The sequence below is a fragment of the Crinia signifera genome, chromosome 5 (assembly GCF_055691185.1).
Source record: "Crinia signifera chromosome 5, ASM5569118v1, whole genome shotgun sequence".
NCBI lineage: Eukaryota > Metazoa > Chordata > Amphibia > Anura > Myobatrachidae > Crinia > Crinia signifera.
This window is the reverse complement of record NC_139221.1, coordinates 278,549,992-278,574,278: the sequence shown is the minus strand read 5'-3', so window position 1 is coordinate 278,574,278 and position 24,287 is coordinate 278,549,992. Positions and strand designations below refer to the sequence as shown.

The 24,287-nt window shown below is 42.3% G+C and overlaps 1 protein-coding gene across 1 annotated transcript in view; it reads right to left on the bottom strand.

Annotated features, from left to right (window-relative positions):
- ACVR2B (activin A receptor type 2B) overlaps positions 1–24,287 on the bottom strand; it is a 190,168-nt gene that overhangs the window by 53,169 nt on the left and 112,712 nt on the right. Inside the window, exon 2 of the mRNA XM_083189072.1 lies at positions 4,779–4,986. Within this exon, the coding sequence (XP_083045198.1) occupies positions 4,779–4,986 (208 nt within the window). The remainder of the gene's footprint in view (positions 1–4,778; positions 4,987–24,287) is intronic.

The following is a 24,287-nucleotide window of genomic DNA, read 5'->3' as shown; positions in this document are numbered from 1 at the left end:
TTACAGCTGGATCCGGTATCTTGGCACAGAGAGCATGGTTAATATTTGCAGATGGAGCATGGAATGGGGTGCATTAGCGTTCGGGAGAGCTATGTATTGCTTATTGCGCTTCCTACCTTTTATTATCTAAACTGAAAGACGTCCAAAGCACTTGTGGATGTTTAAGGCTTTGATTTATGCCATTTAATAGAACATACTCCAATAGACTATTCTAAACAACGGAGTATAAAATATATACCTGTATAATATTAGGAAATCCTGTTCTACGAAGAATCATAGAAGCAATTATTTCCTTAAACCGGTACATTTTTATATATATGCACAGCGCCCGGTTTCCTCTGCCAGATGGAGGCTGGAGGAGAAGTATCGGAAGATCTCTCTCCTGCTAGTAAGCCTCCATACACTTAAAGCCGTTTAAGACATCTGAAGATGGTCTAAACCAGGCATGTCCAACGTTGGCCCTCCAGATGTTATGAAACTAAACATCCCAGCATGCTTTGCCACAGTTTTGCTATTAGAGAATGCTAAAACTATTGCAAAGCATTCTGGGATGTGTAGTTTCAAAACATCTGGAGGGCCAACGTTGGACATGCCTGGTCTAAACGAAGGGAACCAAACTCGGAAAAGGTTCATCTTTCAGGGTTCGGTACAAAGGGGTCAGATCTTTGTATACGCTGTGATCTGATGCACTAATTAACCTTTTGAAGGTGATTTCAGGGGTTCCCAAACTAACAATACATCGCAGTATAGATACTAGGATATGGGCATCTGATGCAATGCAAACTCATAGGAACAGCTAATGAAATCAAGGAGTAGTGATCCCTCCCTTCCTCAGAAAATGAAAGAAAAAGCAGTTATCTACGCTTAATAAATAGCACTCAAACGGAGAGATGCATCGAACCGCACAAAGAGATAAAGTGGATGGAAATAAATGACAAATCAACAGCCAATCAGCTCTTAACTGCCATTTTACAGGCTGTGTTTAAATAAAATGACAGAAGCTAAAGCTGATGTGTTGGCACTTGATCTCTCACCAGGTATGGGTCATAGGGCTGACACTATGAAGGTCGACCGGGCTTTTGTCCACACATGAAAAAGGTCAACATGGCCAAGGTTGATAGTGTTGGAAAGGTCAACACAAAAAGGCCGACATGAGTTTTTCACTTTTTTTTTGTCCCAAATTTTCATATCAGTGTCCCGCTTTGCCCCACCCCATGCTTCGGTAACGGTGGCTCTCTGTACACTATTATATTCTCACGCCATACAGCTCACGGATGGTAGGGTACGAAATACTGACTGTTTTGGGAATTTTTTTTTAAAAACTCATGTCAACTTTTTGACTATCGACCTACCCATTGTCGACCTAATGCTTGTGTCGACCTTGTCTACCTATTTCATGTGTCGGCTCAAGCCCCGTCAACCTTTATTGGTCAACATAATGTATGTCGAACTTCATGTAGTGTCGACCTAGCGACCGTATCCCCCTCTCACCAAGGTTTAATAAATCCCCCCCCCAAAAAAAATATAGATAGATCATCTGCATGGAAAGCGGATATTTTGTTTTTTCTTTATTTATTCAATAAAAAAAAAAAAAAGCTGTTTCAGGCTGCCCCAAACAAAAGTACAATAAGTGTCAGATTGTGAAATCCTTTAGGCTGTTCCTCTGTGACTGTCGAAGTCTCACTGCAATATAGAGCAGCTTGATTCATTTTAATGCGTGTAGCTGGCATAGGACATTTGGAGCATGCTAGTATAAATTAAGGCCACGTCTAATAAACTGTATGAATGTGTCCTCCAGTGCACAGAGTGACAATGTCGTTTTAGTAAAAATTCCTCACTCAACAAGAATATGTCATGTTTATGTGATAGAGACTAGATAACGAGTGTCAGGAACATGGATACCCAGTCTTCCACAGATATTTATTGACCAAGTAATGTGGATTTCAGCATACTGTAGCATGTAAGGAAGGGAGAAAAAAAAATAATTACTACACGAAACAGACAGGTCCCACGGGGGCGGACTCCGCATCAAACCTCATGAAATACCATAATATGCTGTGAAGCACAGGGATTTGCACTTCAAAAATGCATTTGATAAAAGTTTAAAGGGGAACCGTGCTAAAGAATATTCACTTTTCTCTTAATAACTGCTTCAATCAGAGGCGATAGATTAGGTTATGTCGCATTTGCTGAAACCTTTTTGCACTAATAAGGGATGACTAAGGACAGCAATTGTGTGATTTTTATGTACGTCTTTGGTCCTATAAGGCCGTGCCCAATGCATATTATTAAAAAGAAAATAATGGCACAGCGAAAGAATAGCATTATGAATAAAGAAGCATTATGTTCAGAAATATAAATATATTTTTCCAATAGTGTTTAATCTTGAAAAAAAAAAAAAGCTCATCATAAGGGAATCTCTGGTGTTATTCCATATTCTTGTTGCTTGTGGTCTTCGATATAGTGAGGTGATTCAGATAAGAGGTGCTAAGTCTGCCTAGCATCAAGCTGATCCACAACATTCATTAATCCTACTATATTTCCCATTATTGAACAACTTTTGACTGCTGAATCATCTTCAGCTAGTGTAAACAGATTGTCTTCTTATTTTAGTTTAATTTATTAGAAGCTTTGAAACCGACAGGGAACTGAAAAGGAGTCTAAACTAGTGTTTTTAGTCAAAATGTTTAATGCCAGTGACATATCCAGTGCTAATGCTTAACTTTTTTGTGTTTGTGCATTTTTCTGAAAACGACTTTTGCATGTTTTAGTAAATTTACCCCTAACAATCAAAAGGTATTAGGCTTTAATATGATTTATTTGAAATCTCTAAACATTAAGATAGCGATGGGATGTTGCTTATAGCAACCAATTAGATTCTACTTCTTATTTACTTAGCACCTTCTAGAACAGGGATGGCTAACCTTGACACTCCAGCTGTTGTTCAACTACACATCCCAGCATGCCCTGCATCAGTTTTAGCATGGCTAAATTGCAAACTTGTAGCAGGGCATGCTGGGATGTGTAGTTCAACAACAGCTGGAGTGTCAAAATTAGCCATCACTGTTCTAGAAGATAGATAGAAGTTCTATTGAAGGAGGGATGCTGCCAATAGCAACCAATAAGATTCTATCTTATTATTATAACAAACGGGATTACATTTTTTCTTTTAATAAAATGTCATACAAAATAATTGGTTTAAATAAAAAAAAAAAGTTTAAACCAAAAAAAATAAAAAAGTTTTTTTCCCCAACCCTCTGTACAGAAGAACCAATACCAGCATAGTTTAGTTTTGTATCCACCTCACTTCCATTAAACACAAACGCACAGCATAGTGCCTGATAACCTTCTCTAATACTAGCATGGCAACCCCATGTCCATCCTAGTGTAGGTGTACCATAGTGTGCCTGATGTATTCTGACTTTCTTCCCCACATGCTAACTTTATATGCACCATACAGTATACTACACATATACTATACCCAGCATACTTACCACAATTCTGTATCCACCATAATTCGCCCTGTGCGCTGCTTGGCATACATTTGTACCCAGAATAAACTCACAAACCCCACATACCAGTCTGGTCCCAGGATTAGGACTATCCGCAGTATCACAGACATCACATCACAGCCTGCATGCCCACTCGTGTTCTATGCTCAGTAATTATTCACCTAGTTCTAAACTGATGTTATAAATAATAACTGGTTAAAAAGCACAGAAGGACATTGAACAGAAACAGCTCTGTGTTGTTTAGGAGAGCATCAAAAACTCTTTTGTGTTGCTTACTAAGCTTACGAGCTGGAGGTCTGGTGCTGGAGAGAAGCAACTCTGTCTGTAATAAGCTAATTAGGTCAAATAAAGTCATTTCTATTGGCATTCTATTGTCACCTTCACATATAAAATATGATGTAACTTGCATTTATCGTTTAGTGTTGCACTAATTGTAGGGTTTCTGTATTTTAGCAGCTGTGAAGGAATCTTGATAACTTCCTTATGTGGAGGAGGTGATACAATATAATTAGCATTTACACAGCTAAATCTTACAGTAACTATAGGAAATATAAGAACAAAAAGGCATAAAATAAATAGGACATGTTGTAGTTTCAATGTCATTCTCAATCAAGTGAAATGGATATTTTTTCAGAGCATCTTATGTTTCCCACCTTCATATCACATCTTCTTCAAGCAAAATGTATCAACAGGGATGGTGGGCCAAACTGCAGCCTAACTTACACCTCTACAGTATCTTACAAGACCTGTAATGGGCTGCCTGGGAAATCAGGAGAAACTTGCAGTTCAAGATGTGTAGGGCCACTGTTCAATGGTTCTACATAGGTAATGCATGTCCAAAGCAGATTGTTATTAACTCAACCCATAGCTTAACTTGTGAACGATCTAGTACATAGCTACACAAAGCAACATTAAGGTAAAATGAATCTACTCTAATCCGTCCAACCACAACCCATCCCCTCCTCCTCCTCTATCCCACAAGATGTGACGAACGTGCCTGTGTAGTCTACAACCAGCGGGCAAGAAAGTAAAATGTGACACTGAAACCTCTAAACTTACTAAGATCCAATGGCATCAATGGTGGCTCTATGTCATCACTGACGCACAGTGAATGCATAGGTTGCATGGTCAGAAAAACAGCTGCCAAATGTGCAGGGAACAGATGCGCTTCAAAATTCAATATTAAAGTAGGCTGTGCTTATATCATGCATGCAGACAGACCACTACCCCAGAGCTACTAATGATGTAGCTTTTTGTGTAATTTACCTGTCATAGCAATTGAAGTCATCTAACCAACATCCTTTCTTCACAAGCTCGATGTAACCAGAATTATTTCTCCAAGATGCGTAGCAGTGTAGCCGCTTGTCCTTCTCACCGTCACACTTCTCCACACCACTCCGGTTCGTTCTCTCGATCTGCCAGTTGATGTTGTAGTAAATGCATTCTCTAGGATCCTCCTCATTGTGCCCAGAACCTGCATGGAGAATAGTGGTAAAGTGTCAGAGAACCACTTTTCACCCAATTAGAAGTAGCTATTACATTCCTTTAAATTATTGGATTCCCCAGCAATTATTTCTATGGTTATTTGCATTTACTTTATAAACTAAGCATTGGTAAGTGGTTTGATCACAGAAGTTAGGCATTGTTACGTAGGGATGCAGCTGGCATCTCGACAAAAAGGACTCCAGCGGCCAGAAGGCCAGCATCAGAATCCTGACAGCCATCTAAATGCGACAACAGGATCCTAAATGTAAGTATGCTAAGAAGGGATAGGGTCAGTGGTAGCTTAGTGGCACATTTCTGTTTGGATTATGGCAGTCAGGATACCAGTGTCTGTACTCTGACTGCCGGCATCCTAACTGATGGTAACCCATACCGAACCTAATGTCTTGAAGTAGAGCAGTTTGGTGGATTACACGATTAATGCCATAATCAAAAAAGACCTCTGTCTAGGTGTGTGTGTGTGTGTGTGTGTGTGTGTGTGTGTGGGGGGGGGGGGTTAGGGGTACTGGACCCATGCTATAAAGTCACATAAAAATGTTCTAAGTATGCGAGAGGTGTGTAGTGAATGTTGTAATGATATATTATAATGTACTGGAGACAACTGTGTTGTGGCACAATATGAACGGGGGGGGGGGTACTGTAATGTGGCACAAAATGTACTAGGGGGTACTCTAATGTGGCACAAAATTAACTAGATGGTACTGTAATGTGTCAATGTGATCTGCTCATTGTAATGTGGAGGGCACTATAATGTTAAATAAAAACTGGGGAACTTTAATGTGGGACAATATGTAATAAATGCACTATAGTGTGGCACAGTATGAACCAGGGGTACTGTAATGGTATAGAACATAAACTGTGGACACTGTTATAATCTGAATTGGGGGTACTGTATGGCATAATGTGTACTGGCAGCCCTACAATGTTCATAAAACAAAGTAGATAATTTACTATGGGGCCTAATATTAACTAGGGCACTATTATGGTGCATAAAATGAATAACTGCTGTGGAGAATAGCCTCAAGAAGCACAGGGGCTCCTTCAATGCGTTGCTATGACCCACAAAGTGTTGGCTATGTCCCTGCCCAGTATACATTACACACATTACACCTGAGTGTAGATCTGTAGATAGTTCACACTTTCAAATAGGTCAAATGTACTTGAACAACAAAGCTATACCTGTAGCAAATGATTTGTGTACTTCGGCCACCAAGTATAGTGGTAACAAACTTGTGGCTACAGTAAGTGCTACAGGGAACAAAGAATTCAATTAATAAAATCTGTATGGCTTTGCTCCCTTCCGGCCATGAACCTTCAACCTTCTAAGTTTATGATCTCACTTGTTAGCGTAAAACATGTTTTAGTCATACATGGTAATGTATATATATATATATATATATATATATATATATATAGTAAGGCTTTGTATACTTTTGTTTTATTGCAATCCTTTACCCATTATAAACACTGGAAGGTATATTATGTAATAAGCAGTGACAAGAAGCCTGTAACAAGGCAGTATAAATGCATCATCTACATCGAAATATTTCAAGCCAAAGAACATGAACCTAAATTACTTTTAGTCTCATTTTTTTGTACACTCAAAGTTTTAAAATGTAGTATAATCAACGACAAAAAAAAAAAAAAAGCACTTAAAAGATGAATTCTGTATAACCGGAAACCAACTGTGTATAATTTATGCAATCTATAAAAAGAAACCTCTCAGTTAATAAAGTAACATAAAACACATTTAGTTCACTGCACAGAAATCACACAGTGATAACCTGGGCCATTACTCCGCATGGCCTGGATCTGAAGTGAACAGAAGTTTAATTCTGTCTTGGAGACTCGCTTTCATGTAATAACCCCATAGTGACAGACTAAATGCTTCCCTAGCATCATCAAGCTGATGCCGGACTCATGTTGTGCAGCTAGTAAAAGAGAAAATAAAATCTTCTGAAATGTGTACAAAGGGACGGCGACTGCGACTCCATGGCTGCTACGCTTTACAAGCAGGGGCGTCTGGTTATTGTGAAGTGCACAGAAAAGGGACACTGGGTCATACTACTAAAAGTACAGTAGATAGGTATAAAAGCCGATTAGCAGAGATTAGTAGGGGTATGGAAAGTGGCGGTCAGATAGAAAACCTGGTTGGGTGGTTTGGGGTGGGATTTGTGACAATTTTGCCTAGATAAAATCTTGCAACAGAATTCAGTTTTTTTTTTTTTATAAATTCTTTATTTTTGTTTTATAAACATAATATAGTCCACATACATTGTAGTAATGTCACAACATCGTTTCCATTACTTAATAACAGTAGAAATATTGACAGCTAAAAACATAGCTTTTTACAAATCTGGTTGTGGAAGAAAAACAAACTAATGACCCTGAAACTGAGGTCCAAAACAGACACAGATGCATGGTCAGATTTTCTGACAGACATTAACTTAAACGGGGAAGACAAGGGTATCGAGGGGGAGGAAGGGGTGTGTTGGGGGTAATTTTTCATGTACTGAAGCATAGTCTTTTGGCGAGAGCATTAGGTTAATGTGTTTTTATCTTTTTTTGGCTAAGAGGGTGCAAAAGCGATGTAGGTCGTGGAGGTCTTAAATTCCAGCCAACTAAACCAGGTTGAGGTAAAGTCTGAGTGTTTCTCCAGAGCTGCAAAGTAGATGTCCTCCATACTCATATAGAAATCTATACGTTGGAACCACTCCCATATTGTTGGTGGTTCAGTGGAGCGCCAATGCACTGGGATGACCGCTCTCGCAGCGTTGTTTAGATGTTTCAAGAGAGATTTTTTGTATCTTGCTAGGGGGATGTTGGAATGAGAAAGCAACCAGAAGTCAGGGCCTTGTGGGACTGGGAATCCTAGTATTTCTGCGGACAGTTCTCTAATTTTGTTCCAAAATGGGGTGATTAATGGGCAATCCCACCAGGTATGTATTAGTGTTCCTTTATCTTTACCGCACCTCCAGCAAAGGGGGGAGACAGAGGGATAGCATTTGTGCAATAGAGACGGGCATCTATACCAGCGTGTCAGTAGTTTATATTGTGTTTCTACTACTTCTAGGCTAGTGGAGCAGCGAGCCATTTTTTCACAGTGAGTTTCCCATTTAATTTTTATGCCGCGGTGTGTTAGGTCTTTGTCCCATGCATCACAGAATGAAGGTTTGTCGGGGAAGTGTCCATGTATAAGGATTTTGTAGATGCCTGATATTACATGGGTGGGTGGTACCACCTGACCGCACATGGATTCAAAAGGCGTGAGACTCTTATGTGGATCAATCCACTCCCTCTGGGAGAGAATAAAATGTCTCAGTTGAAGGTAAAACCAATAATCGTTTGCATGTATATGCTCATTGTTCTGAATTTCTGAGAAGGTTTTGATTTTACCATCTGCAGTCAAGTGGTTCACTCTAGTCACCCCAGCTTTTTTCCATCTCGAGGCCACCCCGCCCGCGAGGCCCGGCGGAAACATTGGGTTGTCAAATATGGGTCTAAGTGGTGTTTTCCCCGAGGATATCCCTGGCTTGTGGCGAACTGTCCTCCATAATGCAAGGGTGGGTCCTACTGTGGGGTGTATGATTCGTTTAATTTTGGGGATCCATGGTATTGAGAACAGGCTAAGATCTGTGGAGGATGTTTCTATGTTGACCCATTGTTGCTTGCAGGGGCCAGGGCGGGACCACTCCAAGACCCTGTGTAAGACTGTGGCTTGGTAGTACGCTGATATCATAGGTAGTTGTTGGCCACCGTTTGATTTATGGCGAGACAGATGTGTATGCTTGAATCTAGGCTTACGCCCACCCCACACAAAATGGCTTATGGCTTTATGGGCTTCTGATAGGAATTGGGGAGAAAGTTTCAGTGGAATGGTTTGGAATAGATATAGTATTCTTGGCAATATGTTCATTTTTACTATATTAATGCGGCCTAGCCAAGAAAATCTCTGTGTGAGCCAGTGTGTCATTTCTTGTTTCAATTTACGGAGAAGGGGGGTGTGGTTAATTGCGACCATCTTCTCAAGTTGTTTGGGAATCAAGATACCTAAGTATTTGATGTGGGAGGGTTGCCAGACAGACGGGAATGACCCCGACAATAATGAGACTGTAGCGGCAGGAAGTGTGATGTTTAGCGCCATGGATTTTGAGTAATTAATTTTAAAGTTGGAAAGATTACCAAAGTACGTGAACTCTGCCATAAGATTGGGAAGAGAGACAACCGGGTTGGTAATAGCCGCCAGTAGGTCGTCCGCAAAAAGGGCTAGGCGGTAATCGACCTTGTTGACTTGTAGGCCCGTTATGTCGGTGTTATTTCTAATTGCCCTTGCTAAAGCCTCCATACATAGTACAAATATCAATGGCGAGAGCGGACACCCCTGGCGAGTACCATTGGATATCTGTATCGGCTCAGAAAAAATTCCATTAACTCTTACTTGAGCTGAGGGAGACCTATATAGCGAGAGTACTTTTTGTAAGAAGGTATGTCCTAGCCCTAGCCGCCTGAGGATAGCCTCCATAAAATCCCAGTCTACTCGATCGAAGGCCTTCTCTGCGTCTGTGGAGAGAAGCATCATGGGGGTGTTTGTTGTTTGTGCATGTGCTATTAAATCAATGACTTTAATAGTATTATCTTTCGCCTCTCTGTTCGGGACAAACCCAACCTGGTCTGAGTGGATGACTCCTGGCAACAAAGGTCCAAGACGGTTGGCCATGAGTTTCGCAAACAGTTTCACGTCTACATTTAGAAGAGAGATTGGCCTGTAACTAGATGGGAGTGTTGGGTCTTTCCCTTCCTTAGGTATTACAGTTATATGGGCTCCAAGAGATTGGGAAGAGAAGGGATTTTCTGAGGAGATAGTGTTACATGCTTGGAGAAGGAGGGGTGCAAGTTTGTCCTGGAAGGCTTTATAGTAAGTTACTGGAAAGCCGTCGGGGCCTGGGCTTTTGCCATTGGGTGTCGATTTTAGTACCCGCAAGAGTTCGTCTTCTGTAAAAGGAGTTTCTAGGGCCTGTATAGTATCGGCAGAGAGGGAAGGAAAGTTAATTTTGTCTAGGTATCTCTGTATCTCCTGTTTGTGTGTTATCTGTGTGGAGGGTGTGCGTTTTGAGGTTAGATTATATAGATCAGAATAGTATGCCTGAAAAATCTTTGCCATTTCAGTTTCAGTGGCATGTAGTTTACCATTTACATCTTTAAGTTTGGTGATGTATGTGGAGGATTTTTGGGCTCTCAAAGCACGCGCCAAGAGTCTACCTGGCTTGTTGCCCCATCTGTGAAATGTGTGGCGACATTTACGGAAGGCTCTACGTGTGCCGTCACTGAGCAGGCTGTTGAGTGCTTGTCTGGCTTTTTGAAGGTCAGCAAAAGTGTCTGAGGCAAGTGTATTTTTATGTGTAAGTTCTAGTTGCTTGATTTGTTCTATTAAGGCATTTTTACATTCTGCTTTTCGTTTCTTCAAACGTGTGCCTAATTGGATACACTTGCCTCTTATGACACATTTATGAGCCTCCCACAATGTGACTGGCGAGATGTCATCTGTTTTGTTTAATTTGATATAGTCATCTATCGCTTCTATAATCTGGGTTCGAGAGTCATTATCTCTGAGGAGCTGTTCGTTGAGCCTCCAGTTCCACTGTTTGGGTGGGGGGTGTCTGAGGGAGAGTGTAAGGGTGATGGGAGCATGGTCTGATGTTACTATTTGGCCGATGGTTGCATCGAGCAACAGCTCAAGGTGGGCATGACTCACACAGAGATAGTCTATACGAGAGTATGATTTATGGGGATTTGAGTAGAAGGTGAAATCCCTGCCCGCAGGGTGTAGGAGCCTCCAAGTGTCAATTAGTTGAAAATCATGTAGGATAGATTTAAATGTTCTAGATTCTTTTGGTGTGTTTCTCACTGTCCCCGATGAGGAGTCCAGATGAGGTTCTAATACCCAATTAAAGTCTCCTCCCACCACCAGTACTCCCTCTAAGTGTTGTTCTATAAGTTCTAAGGAATCCCTAAGGAATCTGGTCTGTCCCTGGTTTGGGAGATAAAGATTCACGAAAGTGAATTTTTGATTTGCTATAGTTGCATTGACCAAGAGTCCTCTGCCATTTCCTATCGCCGTTTCTGAGACATCGCTAACTCTCATATGGCTGGCGAAAAGGATGGCGACCCCTCTGGCCTTTGCCTCGGAGTAGTCATTAAAGTAACCTTGGGGGAAATAGCGGGAGCGAAGACCTGGGGATGAGCCCTTCTTAAAGTGCGTCTCTTGTAAAAAAACTACATCTGCTTTATCTTTGTGTATGTTATATAGGAGGCCTGATCTCTTTTCTGGGACATTCAATCCCTTCACATTATAGGAGATTACCTTTATGGAAGCCATAGGAAAGGAGGTAGGGGGGTTCGAGTAGCCTGCAGCAACCTCCAGTAACGATGCTCACTCGTCATATCTTCTGAAAATGGGGGATGGGACGGAGGTGGGTGGTAGACACATGAGGGAAGGAAGGGGTAGACAATAATCAAAGTACTAGTAATAATATACATAAATTTAGTTAGAAACATACTGATAGCAATGTCCTCTGCATTAAAAGCCATGGGAGAAGCTAGGTATCCCATGGTCTAACAAATATACAGCAGAGAGAAGGGGGTGTAGGGGGTGACTGTGGTCGCAACTATAACCAACTTCAATATGAATCAGAAGCAAAAGATAAAATAAAGAGAAAATAAACTTCTGTATATATATATTTTTTTTGTTGTTGTTTTTTTTTTTTTTTTGTTAGTAATCGTCCTTAGAGGACTTGGAAATATGCCCAAGGGACAGCCTCAGTTACTCTATGTCTAAACATATACAACTATAATATCCGTGTCACTTTACAAAACTTCCAGTCCAAAGTAAAACATTTTAACTAGACTAACATTGGTCATGTGTTACACTGTTTAGAAAAGGATATCTCATGCTGCAGCCGTGGTTCCCTTCAGGGATCAGCCGAGGTGTTATCATCTGGGCCAGCGCGACGTCGTCTTCTGTGGTTCTTAGTTTTTTTCCAGGTGTCCCTCTGTGGAAGAGATGTGGTAGGCAGTTGCAGGGGGTCCAGCCAATTTTGCAGTGGCACCACAGGGAGACCCAGTGCGGCACAAAAAGACGGGACCTCTTCATATTCCTGGAGTATGTGCCTGGTGCCCTCCTGGTTCACCTGGATGCTGATCGGGAAGCCCCAGCGGAATCGGATATTTTTCTTCTGGAGTTCTTCTGTGAGAGGCCGGAGAAGGCGTCTCTGTTGCAGTGTTGTCCATGAGAGATCTTGGTAAATCTGTATCTGGTGACCATTAAAGTCAATTGTGGAGACCTGCCTGGATTTCCGTAGGATGTCTTCCTTAACCTTGAAATAGTGCAGACGGCAAATGACGTCTCTCGGTTGTTCCGTGGGCGGACCTTTAAGGCGTAGAGCTCGATGTGCTCTATCAAACTCTATCTGGTTGTCTGGCTTAGCTCCTAGCAACTCATTAAAAATTTTGGTTAGTGCAGCGACAATGTCATGGGGAAGCACATCTTCCGGGAGGCCTTTAATCCGTAAATTGTTTCTTCTGCCTCTGTTGTCGATATCATCTAATCGACGCCTCATGTCCATCGTGGTATGGGTATAGCGGGAGACAAGGTCGTGGAGATCTGCGATTTTCGCATCTGTTTCCTCTTTGTGTTCCTCCAGGTCCACCACTCTGTTTGCTACCTGTGTGAGGTCAGTTTGTATAGTGGAGATATGTGTTTGGATGGAGTCTTGAATCCTCTTCTCCATATTTAGCATATCTTGTCGAGATGGAAGTGCGCGCAGTTGCGCCATTACTGCCGCTATGTTCATAGGTTCCTTAGAGGTGTTAGTTGAGTGGCGATCAATAGGGTCGCTAGAGTCATCCTCGGCACGTGAGGCCATGGTAGTCGGGGGTGTAGGAGAGGCTATGTTGCCAGGTTGGGAGGGCCCAAACAAAGTGTGAAAGGCTGCAGCTTGAGAGGATGTAGCTCGGGGTTTTGTTGGTTTTCCGGAGCTACGGCGTTTAGTCATCTGACGGTGCAGAGAGGACGGAATCCAGGGCAGGTCTTTTTAAAAGAGATCTTTAGTATAGGCAGATCATGTCTAGGTAAAGTATGCGACACACAGACCCCCTGCGTGGCTTGGTTATTCTATATCATTATCTGTGGCGGGTCCACAGGCATAAGTGGAGGGTTATCCGGCGTTCCCGAGGGGCCAATGTAGCGAATGTTTGGTCACATCGTCCCAGTGGTACAATAACGTGGGGAAGCGGCTGCCTCTGCAGGGTATCTGAGTTGCCAGCAAAGTAGACTCACACGTAGGATATGCACCAAGGTCTCCTCAGGGAAGCGTTAAGTGTACAAGGAGCTGAGGTTTTCAACCTTACAATATTGCCATCAGGGCTTCACTTGTGGTCAGCAAAGCAGGGGTTAATGGTATTCAAGCTTTATTTTGTCAGACCTGGGTGTAGTTACTCCTAGTGGCCGCTAGATGGAGCCTGGTCTTAAGAGATATGGGTGAGCTGCCTTGTATTATGCAGGAGTTATGTACGGTACGTTGTGTGGGCAGAGAGAATGTTTAGCTTGTGGATGGCAAGTTCTGTTAGGTGTAAACTGTCTCAGGGGCGCTGGGTGGGATGGATGAGTGTCTGCCACTACTCAGGGGGTAGCAGACTACTGCAGGGCTGTGGGGGATACTTTCAAGATGGCCGCCGCTCGTCTGTTGGAGACAGTGATTTTCTCCACAGAGCTCCTTCCGTGCTGGAGCCCTGCGGGGCAAGCAAGATTAGGGGTGCAGCGGGGAGGGTTAAGGAGGGGTGCAGCTAACCTCCTTGTGTGTTTTCTCGGCTCCGGCAGCTTCCAAACTCCCGCGATTTCGGCCTGGAGCTCCTGCGCCGGGTGCTGCTTCTAATTGAGGCCGCGGCTTCTGTTCAGTGGTAGGCCGCAATCCGCAGGACGCCAGTGCGGGCGTCCCCGACTCCGCAGCTCTTACCACCAGGTAGCGGGGGGTCCCCACAGGGAGGGGGGGTGTATGTGGGGGTTGGGCAGCGATTTTGTGCGTTGAAGTGGGGCACTTTGGGGTATTAAGTGCGGGAGCTCGCTCAGGGAACAGCCGGTCACCTCCGTCGCTAGGCCACGCCCCCAGAATTCAGTTTTTTAATAAGTTTTCAAGTTTATGCACAGAGATGTTTTTGCATGCCACGGTTTACTGGGGCGATGTGTTGGGTGTGGCAAACAAAGGAGATCTGGGCCCATAATGACCATATTTAGGACAACAGTCAACAGGTCAAAATGTAAGAGGTAGATACCCGAATAAATTGACTGGTACAAAAGGAATGGAAATGGCTGACATTTTATTCTGTCATTTCCTATATTAAACCAATTAGTGTATTGCTTTGCTCACCACACTTCAGGTTACGGTTCCCAGTCTTAGGGGGGTATTCAATGCAGGGCCACGACTGTCGGTCTGGCCAGACAGCCGTGACCCGGTCCCGTTCTTGGCTGGCTCGACACTGATTTGGCAGACGGGACTTAATGTCCCGCCTGCCGAGCACAGAAAAGGGGGCGTGGTCACGAGAAGCAGACGGAAATAGTCGAGCTGCGGCCAGGAGCTCAACAATTCCCAGCCATTCTGAGCAAGACGTGCCCAACTGCTAGTACGTTCAGACAATCAGCTTTGTTTGGAAAATGACAATTAGGAGCTTATTGGCTGGCACATTATCCCCTTCTACTTTATCACTACACCAGGCTAAATACATCTGCCCCTGTAGGATGTAAAGTTGTTGTTTTAGCAATAAGTAACCAACATTATGAAGTGTAGCTACAGTTGAGTTATCCAAAAATGTATGAAAACCTGGGGTTCTGTCATGTGCAGGAAAATAGATGAACCTTTTTATGGATAACAAAAGTTGACCTTTTGTACCTCTTGCCTTATCTTTGGTGTTTATTGACTTCATTGAGAAAAGTGCACAAGCATCTCCACACCTTTCACATCCACGTGGTTGAGCTCTGCCTAAAACGCCTCTGTGCATAGGCGGCAATGTATTCATTGGGAACAATGATTCTTTATGTGAGAAACACAAGATACAGGCAGATGGAGCTTGTAGCACTAAGAAGCAGTTTATAGAAAATATGGAAGTTCACCACAATAGATTCCTCTATAATTAGGTTTTGTAACAACATCAGGCAGTGTCTTGTTTGAGGTGGTTACAAAATGTCCTGCAAAAGCGATAAAGGAAGAAATGTTGTCCTTTAAAAAAATATTTTTCAAAGTCTGTTTTCTGAATATGTTATCGCAGAGAAGTCTCTTTACCTGACAGCTTATTATTTTTGAAGGACGCGACACAAAGGGTCACAGAAATGCTGATAAATCCCAAGAAAGGTTTTCTCTTCCAGTGTTATTTTAGACACTAACATTATGAGAATATTGTGGAATAAAAAAAGAAAAAAATATAAAAAAAAAAAAAAAATTTTTTTAAAAAAAACCCACCCGTACAAAAGTAATGGTTACGAATGGTCAGGATTATTTCCCATAATGAAAGACAGAATTCAAAAGTTAAATAAGGATAAAACAATAAAACGAGTGTTATAAGTGGGAGGGATAACAAGAAATGGACTAATGTAGGAGTAGGCTGCCGAGACAGCTGTTAAAATTACGTAGATATCTACGTATAAATTAGTGATATTGACCAAGTTTGGAAATAGCTATTCACAATGTAATCAGCTGAAAGTATACAGTGATCATGTCGACACCTAAACAATCTTGACATTGACATGTTGGCATTTAAGGAGGCTTCAGCATATAAGGCCAGATTCTCAGCTTCAAAAGTGATAAAAATGGAGAGTGATAAACAGCCAGCCAATCAGCTCCTGCTTGACATTTTTTCAAACATAGTCTGTGACATGGAAGGTAGGAGCTGATTGGCTGGCTGTTTATCACTCTCCATTTTATCACTTTTGAAGCTTAGAGAATCCGGCCCATAGTGTTAGAGTCGCCATTAAGGTTAGTGTCAGAACTCAAAGAAAAATCTGATGATACGCTAACAAGGTCGGCATACTGAATGTTGACTTTATAAGCATGACAATATGTTCAAAGTAATGACATAACTAAGGGCTTGGAGGTCCCTGTAAACTCTCAAGGTGGACCTCCTAATTGATTTCTATAAAGCAGGCATGTCCAAACTGTGGCCCTCCAGCTGTTGTGAAACTACACATCCCATCATGCCTTGCCATGGTTCTGCATATTTTATCATATCCAAATAATTTCGGTATCATGTTAGAAATACATGTGAAACATCGGGATCATTTTTTTACCACGGGTAATTAGGTAATCACCGTAGTGTAGCTCAAAATAAATTCACAATTACAATAAATAGTGACACATAAAAAAAATCGTTAAATCTAGTAACGAAAACAGGGGGTTTTCTTTTTAAACGAATTGTGTCAAACCAGGCAATATTTTGTCCTGCAGGGGGAGCACTTTTCTGTTGCAAAGTGATTGTCCCTACATATAGTGACATATCTCAACTGAACGGTCTTGTCTGGGTTCTAAGTATAGAATATGATGGAGAGGCAACTGCACTTTTAACCAGCTGAACTCATTGACACATGCTGATGGAGTTCATACTTGTCGCTAATGAACTTTTCAAATGCGGTCTACAGTGTGGAGGAGTGTTTTGAAACTCCTATCAAATACACATGCAGCATTTAATAAGATATACGGGGGGTTATTTACTAAAGATGGGAGTTCTATTGAAAATTTGATGTTGCCCATAACAACCAATCAGATTATATCCATTATCTTCTAGAAGGTTCTAAGTAAATAAGTAGATTCTGCAACATCTTCTCTTCAACAGAATTCCAATCGTAGTAAAAAAACAAAACCTCATGGACCGTGATCCGCATACCTAGCACTCATAACATATGGACTTTGAATTCTCCATGTAGTAATGGTAGAACCAGTGAGAAGTAGTAGAGGTGGAATCATGCCCCGAACACACGGGGTGACTGAGCATCTGTACTTAGCTGTGCGGTAAAGCAGAGATCGGTCAGCACACAGCACTGCACCAGCAATGTGTGCTGACCGATCTGTCACGGCCAGTGTTCTCTGGAGATAAAAAACACTGGCGATCACTAGATATATACTGCATGTAGTATATATCTAGTCAAGGACCACGCAGAATTAGATAAGGTTTTCGTTCCAAACTCATACAAAGTATACATTAATATTTACATAAAAATGGTACTTGAGATCTTTGTAAACATAAACTATCATTCTTCTGTGGATTAATATTTCTTCGCGTCGTTGTCCTTTTTAACATAAGACAGTATGGTCTTCTGCTTAATAAAACTCATGAAAATATCAATAAATAATAATAATGTTGATTTAAGCCTGATGGACTTTAAACTCCAAGGCGATGTACTCAAATACATTTTGGATGCCATTTTGTCGGGTATGTGATGTGACCATTTTGATGAACCTACATATGAAGGGAGGTGGAGCTTGGGATGTTTATAGTGTGCGGATCTCTGTAGATCAGCCTCTTTATTAGCTGAATTTCTCTCCGTTTTATGTTGTCAGTCTTTTCTGTAGCCTTTATGAATGGCAATCAAGGATCATCTTGCTGGTGTGTGCTACCCTTCAACACGCAAGACAGGTCAATTTCACCCTGAATAGGAGTTTTGAGTTAATTCAAAATGAATTTGGTACAGGGACGGTAATTAATGGTTTATAGCTTTATGCTATAGCAGTGAGTCCCAAACCTTTTTGAACCACGGCACCCTGGAGTATCAAAATATTGTTCACGGCACCCCTAGGTAAAAAGTTTCTTGTTGATAAATTTAGAAAAAATATGAAATAAATTGTCTTTATATATGCCATCCTTAAGATCCATTATGTAGTGAGGAACCAGACTTTATTTTGTTTGCCTACTTATTTCATTATTGGCGGCCACCAACTCTGGTGTCGCCTATTGCTTTTCCCATAACTATTATGAATTTGTCCTAGACCACGAATCCAAGGCACTCCTGCAAGTGTCCCAAGGCACCCCAGGCTGTCTAGGCACACAGGGCCTTATTCTAGTTCACTCTTTCTGACAAAATCCTTCTTAGATGGACAAAACCATGTGCACTGCAGGTGGGGCAGATGTAACTTGTGCAGAGAGAATTAGATTTGGGTGGGGTTTTACTGCAAAGTGAGATCTAAATTGCAGTGTAAAAATAAAGCAGCCAGTAATTATTCTGCACAGAAACAAAATAACTCCCCCAAATCTAATTCTCTCTGCACATTAAACATCTGCCCCCCCTGCAGTGCACATGGTTTTGTCCATCTAAGAAGGATTTTGTCAGAAAGAGTGAACTATAATAAGGCCCACAGTGTGGGAACTACTGTGCTATACTATAGCCTTCTTGTCCTTCAGTAATCCTGATAATTGATAAATCTGATCTCCTATCTGCCGTTTATAGGAATATCATTCACCCACCCCACCCACCATACAGTGGTGGGACACTTATTTTAGTGGGGGTGGCAGTGGCCAGTGTGGCAAGAAAATGCAGACAAGGTCACACTAACAGTAGAAGGCAGCCATTGCCCTAGTCTCAAGTGTAAGCTTCCAAATGGAGGGAGGTTTGTAGCATGTCCATATTTCTTAGAGTTCAACTAAGAAATATGGACAACTTATGTTCACACATGAATACCATAAAAACACACACACACACATTTACACAATTCTACATATAGGTCACAGAAGACTAACAGTGAAACTATTACTTACATATGATGGGGCAGCTATTTAGAGAATTCTGACAACAGTACCCATACAGGAAGCACTCACATCCCCAGGAAACAAAGCCTCATTAACATTCGCCAGGCATCATATACTGGATGCTAATGGGTCAGCACATAAACTGATTGTCTCTACTGGGTGTAGATATCAGGTATAAAATACAAAGTGCTGCAACATTTCTGTTCCTGATGAAAGAATAGGTGGCGCTATCATGGTCCGGTTCACACAATGGCTGTCCGTTAACTTTGAGGTAGCGCGTCCGCTATAAGGCTTTGATGCAATATAGGACAAGGGGAAAAGAAGTGTGTGAAACCAGAAACGGGAATAATGATTTATCAAATCTGGAGAGAGAAGAGGCGGTCATTGTAAAATAGGTAACTGCTGTTTGTGTGTTGGAGCTACAATGGGGCAGATGTATCATAGCAGCGCTTATCGCGCCGCTATGATACTTCCTGCTTCGCCTCAATAGCGAGGCGAAGCAGGAAGGGACATCGACAAGATGTATTAACATCTTGTCTGCCGAAGCGGGGGAGCGTTAACTCCCCCCTTAAGCGATGTCCCTTTCTGGAGATAGCGCATCAGTTAATACTGATGCGCTATCTCCTGTCCCCCGGCCGGCCGCACTGGGCATGCGCGGGATCTCGCTGTTCACGCGAGATCCCCAGCGCAGCCCACAGCTGACAGCAGGGACAGCGCTGTCCCTGCTGTTTAGATAGGGCTTCGCCAGCATGATGCTGGCGAAGCCAAAACCAGCTTTGTGCGCAACGGTCAGCGATGCTGACCGTTCATACATTCGGCCTGCTATCATTTTGATAGCAGCGCCGATATGGACAGGGGCGCATAGCGCCCCTGTCCATTAACGCATCCCGGCCGCTTCATACATGGGGGAGAAGCGGTATCAGTGCACATAACGTGCGCTAATACCCCTTCTCCCCCATAACGACCGTTGATACATCTGCCCCATAGACTGTTAGTGCCGCATTCAATTTTCAGCTCTAAACCACCAAAAAGCAGCAGCTTGCTACATAAAAAATAGTCCAACGTGTGAAAGTTGCCTGCACCAACCAGTTTAACAGTCATTATCTAGTCTGTTCTAGAAAAATAACAGAAGCTGACGGGTCGCCCCATGTAATGTGCGTTCACACTAGATGCCAGGTCCAGAAAGTAGCCCCAGCCTGTCCAAGAACCACACCATGATCTCCATGTTTTTAACATGTCCCATTCACAAGGCAAATTACCTCGTTTTGTCCTTTTTTTCTCATTCTCGGTGTTATAGTCTCACAGTGTAGTTTATAACATGAGGACCTAGAGCTTAGTCTAGTCACATCAATTTATTTAGCATCTGCTAAAATAATCGTTAGAAAGTAGACCTAAAATTCTCTAACTTGTAATGGCTTTCCCTTAATGGCAGGGAAGCTAAGCCTAAGGACACATTTGCATCTACTCGGTCGGACAACAGACATCAGCTACATCTCATTGAAACCCTAGGGGGAAAAAACAACAAAGTCACATAATTAGTTTAAGCACTTTTTATATTGATTCTGAGCATAGCAAACCCGATTCGTAGGGAATTGGGAAAAAAAAAATGAAAAGCTCGGAACTGCAGAACTGGAAAGATCAATTACTTGAAATCAATATGAACGTGAATTGCTCGGCACTTATAACAATTGATGGGAAGCTTTAGTCTTGAGATACAGTATCGTGCGCACTACAGCAAATCTCCTGCAGATATATTGGCTTAATAGTGCTTTCAGTATTAAAAGCATAGAGATTACAATTTCTAGTTGGAAACAGACACTTCTAAGAGTAACTGCTATAATTACCTTGCCCTCCCGTCCCTTCCACACACACTTCCTCCAACACCTCTAGAAACATCTAGGGAAACAGGGTGTCACTGTGCAATGTAATCTCAAGGCTTAAAATGTGGGCATGTCGGAAGCTGATTGGACAAAATTTTTCATATCACGCAATATTGATGTATCCCTCCACCTTGAGATCAGCTGCCATCCTGAAAGATCAGGAAAGCATGAGGGGCTTTTCAGGTCAAAATTACAGCTTTCTGGATATGTCATAGGACAATTTTTTTGGGATATGACATATGCTGGAATGGACCATATGACCTATGCGGAGAAAAATGACATATGCTAAGAAGCTCAAGGTGCAAAGGTAGAGTGTCAGCGCAGAGAAAGAACACAGCCCGTTTGGGGGGAAAACCTTTAAGCCGTGTACACATGGTGAGATATTCGCTAATGGAAAATTCTGAATAAGTGATATGTCAAACTAATGATAGTCTGTCATCTAATCAAAATTGACTTGCCTGCAGTCTATCTATGCTAGGCAATTAGGGAGGCCGCTCATTGGCATCAAGCAAGATAAATATTGGGAGATTTTGACTTACCATCTAGATGATTTTGACTATCCAAAATCTCACCATGTGTATACCCCATAACACTTTCCTGGGACTGACTCCTTGTAATAGCAGTAGTAGGAACACTCGCCAAACTGCAGGTGAAGAACATGAAAGGTCACTAAGGCAGAGCCTTAGGGCTATTTCACACGCTCCGGCTCCTGCCGGACGGCGAAATCCTGCATGGCAAAAAGTCGTGCCGCACACTGTAGTTAATAATGGACGGAACGGCCACGGCCCGTCCGCACGGTTGCAGCCGGATCCCACCACTGGAAGGGACGGCTGTGGAGCTGTGGCCATCCCCTCCATTGTAAACTACTGTGTGCGGCACGGCTTCCTGGCCGTGTGGGATTTCGCCGTCCGGCAGGAGCCGGAGCATGTGAAATAACCCTCACAGTACAAAACAGAGGAGGCGTTTCCACATCAACCAATATGATGCTATCAATCAGTTATCTAATGAATTCTGTAAAATGCTAGCTAGAACTGGATTGGTTACTATAATTAATACCTCCACTAATCCTCTTAAGATGGTTTGACCTGAACATTTCTCATTATTTAACTGACCCTAAAGCTGGGGAAGGTTTTTTATAATTATGAACAATAAGTTAATTGTTACATTGTAAATAATGGACTGAGTTCAGTGTGTTGTTTTAATGCTTAAGTAATGTCTAAGAATTTCTAAGAACTTAAAATTCACTGTAATCCATAGTTTGATCTAAATATTGTTAGGTTTTTAATACATTAAACATTTTGATATTTTATCATTTACAAGTAAAGGCCCATACACACTAGGCGACTGAGCTGAAAGCAGCTCAGTTTTGTCGTTTGAGCTGTTTTTAGCTCCAAAGCCGCTCAGTGTGTACGGGGCAGCGATGATGGCCGCTGGCACATCATTGCCGGCAGCCACTGTTCGTCTGCTGGTATTGCCAGTAGACTGAATGGCTTTCCATAGCCACTTGCTATAGAAAGCCCTTCAAAGCGGCACATCACTGGGCAGGGGAAAAATTATTTATAGCCCAACGATCATCGCTGTCCATACATGCTGGAAAAAATTGCACAGTGTGTATGGACCTTAAAGGCCCATACATATTGGGTGATTTTTGAGTTGAAAGCCACTCAAAACACCGGGAAATGGGACATTGGGCCGTATTCAATGCGGCCGGCGAGGGGGTAAAACAGCAGGGGCAATCGCTGAAAAAAGCAGTTTAACTCCACGCCGGCCACTCACCCTATTCAACTTTCCGGGGGAATACTCACTGTCACAGGATAGCGAGGATTCCCCCAAACAGTGAGGCCCGTGCCTAATGCAGGGAGCCCGCTGCATTTATCCATGAGTCTGGCTGTTTTAGCAGCCGCATACGCCGTTTCTCCTTCGCTACAAAAACTTAGCGAGGGGGAAACGGCATGTATGGCAAATACTGACCCTGCTCACTGTCACAGCTCACACAAAAATCATTGAATACACCCCATTGAGTAGTGTGAGTGCGTATTAACATGTGCTTTGTAAAAGCCATGTATCTTAGACATACGGGAATTGATTCAGGTCAACAAGCGTTAAAAAATAGCTTTATAAAATAAGCAAACCCCAAGATAGTATTTGTCTACACTCACAATGGAGGCGCTGCACAACTTAGGGCAGTACGGATGGTGTAATGGTTAGCATTGCTGCCTCACAGCGCTGAGGTCATGGGTTCCATTCCCACCATGGCTCTAACTGTGCAGAGTTTGTATATTCTCCCCGTACTTGCGTGGGTTTCCTCTGGGTACTCCAGTTTCCTCCCACAATCCAAAAAATATATACTGGTAGGCGAATTGGCTCCCAACAAATTAACCCTAGAATGTTTGTGTGCGTGCATATGTGGTAGGGAAGCTCAAGATAGATTGTAAGCTCCACTGGGGAGGGAACTGATGTGAGTGTTCAACTAAACTCTGTAAAGTGCTGCGGAATATGTGTGCGCTATATAAGAAACTGTTAATAAATAAATAAAACGGTCTGCTGCGGCGGCCACTGTACTGGCAATAACATAAAATCGCTACATTTTTATAAAATGACATTGTAACAACTACAAGCAGCTGTGTTGGATATTTCTAAAGGAAAAAAAAAAAAAGTACAATATTTCCAGATCAGATAACATATGTAATATATCAAATGAACCAGCAGCTTATATGTATTCAAGTTAATTTACGATTACATCAGGACAAGTCACAACAGCTCCTTATCACAGCCTGTAGGCACTGGAGTTTACATCTGCTGGTGTTACACAGACAAGCACTGGCAGGTTGCAGCTATTTCAAGGTTCTGTGCATCTAGAGCACAGAAAGTAACTATAGATGCACACATACATATGTAGAAACACACACATGCTATATTGGTGACATGGTTAGATTCTCCATGCAGTCACATGCCAGGAGTAGCATTTTTTTTGCTTTTCTTTACCAGATTTGCTCCTCATATGGAATTACTGTGTCCGCATGTATCATGTTGTAAAACCCGCTGCCCAAAAAGTCTCTGCAAATAAACACTTTGGTGTTTGAGTCACAACTTGAAGCAGCTACACACACACACAGTTTGGTTCCAATTCGTACCAAGTTCCGGCTCAGATAATATCCCAGAGATCAGAGTTCAGATATTAAAACTAAATCTTCTGTGTTTTGGGTTGCATGCAGGTCTGTCCCTTTCACACTGGAAATGACCAGAAATATAAATATTTGATGTAAAAAATACTGTACAAACTAAAACAAGTTCCAAAATGATATGATTTTAGCAGTTATTTGTTTTTTTTTTATTCGATCTCTCTGCATTTTTCAAAACCGTTGGCAGTGCCTCTTCCCTGCCTGGGGTGTCAATCTCTGGTGCTTCTAGCACAGACCTGGTCTGTATATCAGTGCTGCAATACAGACCACACTGTGATAGAAGCAACACAGCATAGAACGACCCCTCAAGGCAGGGAAGAACTACTGCATGGATTTTGAAACGAGCAGGTGGCTAGAATGGACACTAAGATCCAAAACACTTGAGGGAGGTTTTGCCAAAACCAAAACGATGTTTAGAACCAAAACAC